The 5,578-nt window shown below is 50.3% G+C and overlaps 1 protein-coding gene across 1 annotated transcript in view; it reads right to left on the reverse strand.

Moving 5' to 3' along the window:
• The window catches only part of trappc12 (trafficking protein particle complex subunit 12), a 34,522-nt gene that overhangs the window by 14,855 nt on the left and 14,089 nt on the right, over positions 1–5,578 (reverse strand). The window contains exon 4 of the mRNA XM_013915566.1: positions 1,365–1,478. Within this exon, the coding sequence (XP_013771020.1) occupies positions 1,365–1,478 (114 nt within the window). The remainder of the gene's footprint in view (positions 1–1,364; positions 1,479–5,578) is intronic.

Raw genomic sequence — 5,578 nt, forward strand, 5'->3', positions numbered from 1 at the left:
GTGTGAGTTGGTAAACTACATTACACAGAGACCCACACTGTGACATTCAGCTGTCCTGCTGTGCAGATGAAACCCACACTCCTGAGTTAAACTACAGGCACGACTAAGACATAATGTCCTCTATGATTATCCACAGTTTCCTCTGCACAGCTTTCACAATGTGTATGTTGAGGGCTTTTATTGTGAAAGGCTCACCAAGAACCTTTTGAATGTATGAATACATGCAGCATTTTACTTCATCAACACATCAGTGCTTCCACCTCAGGCTGCAGTCTGAGTGGAGGCTGCTGTTCCACATCTGGAGGGCACTGGATTCTCTCAGCTGCTGGACAGAAGCCAGGGCTCATGCTGCACCCTGAGCCGCTCGAGCTGGAAGATGGACCGCCTCGCCACGGAAAGATCCAGAAGGTCGCGAGCGGCATGTGTAACCCCTGCAGACACGCTGCTCCCTCTCGACCCGGCTGAGGCGGCGTGCTGGAGTTAGGACGGTGGCACGAGGTCAACTGTTCAGAACTTCAAGAAGACTTCGGGAAGGACCGGCGGCCTCGGGATGAAGACTGTGACCTTTGTGGCCATTTTTATTCAGGGAGTCTTAAAAACGTTGTTTTAAAAAGACAGTTCTCCCACAGTGTGCTCTCTCCCTGTGGCTCTAATTCTGTGTCGGACCATTTCAGCGTGACCTGTATTACATATTTTGGAAATGAAAAAACCCTCAAACGCGTGAAAAGCGTCTGAACCTTTTGTCAGCGTTGATGGTCACGTGTGTTTTATTAGAACCTGCAGCACATTTAAACAGGACTGCTGTCCACTCAACTTGAGGAGCTTTGCATGATTCACAGTTCAAAATAAGCCTTAGCGCAGGCCAACAGGTCAAAGAAGTCATTGTAGCCCCGCCCCTTTGAAGACGACTGGCTATAGGAGGTTTAAACATAAGGGTGGGCGGGACTATTCCCTCTTTGCGACATCACACAGATCTATGAACAGAAAAACAGTTGCTGCCATGTTTCTAACATGTGCACATCCATGCAACACAACATGTGAGAAACCCCTGGAACACGAGGACTCCAACTCCTGCACTAAAGTGAGCCGGATGTTTAAGAACATAAAACTAACTGTGATATGTGGCATGAGGCATCGACACGGCTAATTAATTCACAGAGCCGAGCACGAGGGTGGCCTCTTAATGAGCTCGCGCAGCCATCCATCTTCTGGATGGAGCTCCACAAACACACGGGGAAAATATGGCAGTAAAACGTATGAGATGAGGACAAAGCAAACAACAAAAGTATCTCAGACTGACGCAGACTCGACTGATGTAAGCGAACACGGGATTCATGCCATCGGGAACCAGTGAGGCGTCTTACCTGCAGCGAGTCGGTGGTGTGGGAGGTCGGCTGGCCGGCCTTGCCGTATCCCTGACCGTGAGCCGTCAGCATCCGGGCCGTCAGATCCACCGCGGCGCGCCAGTTCTTACTGCTCTGCAGGGGTGACGAGACACGAGGCGTCAGAAATAAGTCAGAATAACTGTTGCACAAAAAAAACAGGGAGAGGAAGCTGAGGGAGGAGAACCGACATCAGACAGAATATAATGCAGCTCAGAACAAAGAACTTCAAGAAGGTTCTGGAAGGACCGGGCGGCTCGAGAGGATTTGATGACCTTTTGTACTCAGAGACTGTTGGAGACTTTGTTTTAAAGGCACAGTTCACCAAACGTGCTTGTTCCCTCTAAAAGTGCCATTTAGATTGTTTCAGTGTCAGCCTGGTGAAGATGACAGGAGGTCAAATACCTAAACATGACTCCACCTGCGTTGCTGAGCAGCAGGACGACTCATGACTGCACCTCTGAATTCATGTGACATGACAAAGACCTTAAAGGTCAAAGGTTAAATCAGCTCATCTCCAGAAGACGCTTGTGGATGTTTTCCATCCTGCAGCAGAGACACTGAAACACTGCACGAGTCACCCTGAGCTGATCCTGCTGTGACTTTAACACTGCAGAGTGAAAGTGACCACATGAGCTCAGGTGTGTGTGTGTGTGTGTGTGTGTGTGTGTGTGTGTGTGTGTGGGGGGGGGTCATTAAGGCCGAGAACACGAGTGCACACATGCCCAGATATCAGCATCTGCTTCCACAGGAGGAGGTACAATAGGTAAGAGTGTGTGCTGGGAAGGGGTGGGGCGCAGAGTCACCCCACCCCATCAACACGCATGACAAGGTCGGCTCGCCGATTGGATCCTAAGTGCTGCGCCATTCATCACAGCCGGCGAGCTAATTAGGAGAGAGAGGCAGAGAGAGGGCTGCTCTCTTTATCACAGCCTTCATCACCACTTCCCTTCTCCTCCTCGCCTCCTTCCCCTTCATCCGACTCTCACTCCTGCCTGCCCTCCTCCTCCTCCCGTCACCGCTTCCTCTTCTCCTTCCTGTGCCAGTCGCTGCGCTGCCTCTGAATCTTCATTAGGGCGGGAAATGAAGCTGAAAACGAGGAGGCAGCCTGGATGGCCAAAAGCAGCTGCAGTCAGTCACACACACGCACACACTTCCTGCAGCACGCTACAGCACGCCGCTCACCGCCACGGGGTGCGAGAGGAAGACTGTGTCTGCGTGAGGAGGGGAAGAGACCGCAGGAAGTAAATGACCTTTAGTGTGGCCCCACATATTGGAGGGGTTTGTTTTTCAATGTTTTCTTCACTTTATGGCGCGTGAAAAACCAAACCCTGGACCTGCAGTTCCTCTATCGTCCAGCTGGGGCGCCAGCAGTGAGTCAGCCCCGTAGACTCCCATGTTAGATCTTTACAGCCTGATACACAAACTAGTTGGTCTCTATAGAGAATTCACTTCTTTGTAACACCTGTTTATATCATATTAAGTTTGGATAATTAGGGGCGTGGTCTTACTTATCTGACCAATAGCATGGCTGGTGTGGGGTTCATCGTGCTAATAGAGGTGTGAGCTCCTGTTTGTGTTAAATCCCGGCTGACAGCGCTGTTTTGGATGTTTGGTTTAACAGATAAATAAATGTTTTTGTGGCTCTTTTAAGCTAAACTCTGGTGATATTTGTCTTTCTGCTACGTGCAGGTCTTTCTGGGCCAGAAGGAGAGGGAGGAGCAAAAATGCAGAAACATGCATCACAAGGAGCCAAACCTCAGGATTTACATAACTATAACTTCATGCTCAGACACTGTCACTGGCCCGAATGCCAGAGCGAAGCCGTGATGAGAGCGAGCAGGTCGCGGAGTGGAGTCACGGCAAACGTCGGTCTGACCCTGCCAATGGAGGAAAGACCAGTCACACACTGAACGGTGGTCCAGCTTCTTTGACCTGAGTGACGTGCGACGTCCCGCCTGCACGGTGGGTTTGACACGAGCGTCTGCGGGGACTGCCTCACCTCTGGAGCCTCCAGTGGACGTCAGAGGAACTGCAGCTTGGCACGTTTAAACGTCCTTACAGCAGAAATCAGAGCAAAGAAAGAGGATGAAGGAGAGAACGTTTAAGAGGCTGAGCTCTGGTGTCAGTTTGCATCAGCACTGATGAGGCCATTTCTGCACATCGAGGCTTCAAATATAACATGAAAACACTTTTATTAACTCTAATTATGAATGATTCTGACTTCAGCAGCATTACAACGCCTCACCCAAACTCCCACTTACTCACACTCCCCTCACACACACTCATAATTAGTCTCGTCGCGAGTTTAAAAGGGGTGAGGCTCCTTAATTGCGTTGAAGATCGGAAGTTCACTGGGCCCATCCTTTAGTGAGTTTTAAAAAATCCGGCATAACAAAGCCTGATGAACAAACGAACGCCCACTCGTTCTCTCGCAAGACCCAGAAGCCTCCAGGCGAGGCAGACATAAAAAGGCTTCCTCGCACCGGCTTTGCTTAACGCAGCTGCAGCACTGCTTCAATTAAGCCCCTGCATGTCGGATTACACAGAGGGGGTGGGAAATAAAAAACATTCGTGATATGCTAAAAGAGAAAAAGGTGCTTTGATGCCTGTGTAGCTGGTCTGCAGACACTCGAACCAGGGGACGCTTTCCGCCCTCGAGCTGAAGGACGTCGAGTTTGGTTACTCAACTTCACGCAGCAGCCATTTTGTCTCTTCACAGAGACGCGGCGGGATGCAGCAATCTCCGCCCGACGCTCCCCGAGACGCTCCCCGAGACGCTCCTGTGGGTCAAATCAGCCGCTGATGGACAAACGCGCTGCCGGACGGCGTTTGAAGGTTTAGTTGTTACCCCGGCGATGCTGCAGGAGCATCAGAGAGCTCTGCATCAGGTCTGAGGCACAAGCACACGGACAGCACACGGCCACCCCAGAGCGCCGCTGACGACCTGACAGGCCTCATGGCTGGCAAAGCATCATTAATCTTCCACACACAGTCTTCATAGATGAAAATCAACCTGAATACTGGAAACACTGATGTCTTTCTGTAGCTCGCAGCGACGTGCATGCCAGCAGTGCAGGTGTAAGCTGTGAGCACGTCACACTTTAGCAAAGCTGCTCATGGACTGAGTCTCACAGCCGGGCACAGAAAACTAAACAACACACAGACCCGACTTTAAACGTAAGGTTACATTAATACAGAAACGCCAACAATCAAACGAGCCCCTCTGAACAAGCACTTTGGGGACAGTGGGAAGGAAAAACTCCCTTTTAACAGGAAGAAACCTCCGGCTTCTCTTTACTGACTGCACAGCGCCATCACAGTCCTCCCTACGGTGGCCCTGTAGTGCCAATCCCAAATCATTGATGGAGGTGGCAGAGGAAGTCGGAGCAAAGCTTTAAACACAGCGAGCAGCGGATATTGAAACTCTCAGACACGCGATGTAACGGGCCAGTCATGTTTAAATCCCTCCCACCGCCCTGCCATGCTGAACGTCACTGCTTTACTACATTTATAAAACATTTCTATTCTGTGTATTTTGCATTATCGAGCTTAATGATCTATTTCACCTCACAGGGTGAGACATACCTGTGCTGGAACATCCTGAGGCGTGACAGAGAGAAGAACAGGAGGAAAACACCTGAACTGGGATTTCAGACATTATGGGATGGAGTCACCGACCCGTCTCCTGCTGTTCTGACACACTGGAGGAGAACCAGCAAAGGGAGACGAGAGGACTTCTACTAAAGCTAAGGGAGGTACTGACATCGTTTTTGCTTCCAGGAGCTACACTGACTGAGCAGGAAAGACTCCCAGCATCGTTAAACCTCTGCCGTGTTGATGTGGTCAGTGCAGTAGCAGAGGGGGGCTTTGGTGTTAATGACATGAACCACAGGCGGACACAGTGAGACGACCACAAAACAGGAACGTTTCACAGGTGAAGGACACTGGAAACTTTCCCTCCTCATCTTTTCTGTTTTTCACTAGTTTTGCACTTGGCCTGGCTCAGCGTCGCTGCAGGGAGCATGAGGACACCTGAGAGGCTGCACAGACCGACAGTAGCGCCGCCACAAACGATTATTTTGATAGTCGACTAATCAAATCATCATCCATTGGACATAAAACGTACAGCTTATTGCACCAGCAGCATCTGCTCTTATATAACTATCATTAGCTTACAGCTTTAAGTGTTTAAG

This window comes from Pundamilia nyererei, unplaced genomic scaffold (genome assembly GCF_000239375.1).
Source record: "Pundamilia nyererei isolate P.nyererei 1_Seehausen unplaced genomic scaffold, PunNye1.0 scaffold00324, whole genome shotgun sequence".
Classification (NCBI taxonomy): Eukaryota; Metazoa; Chordata; class Actinopteri; order Cichliformes; family Cichlidae; genus Pundamilia; species Pundamilia nyererei.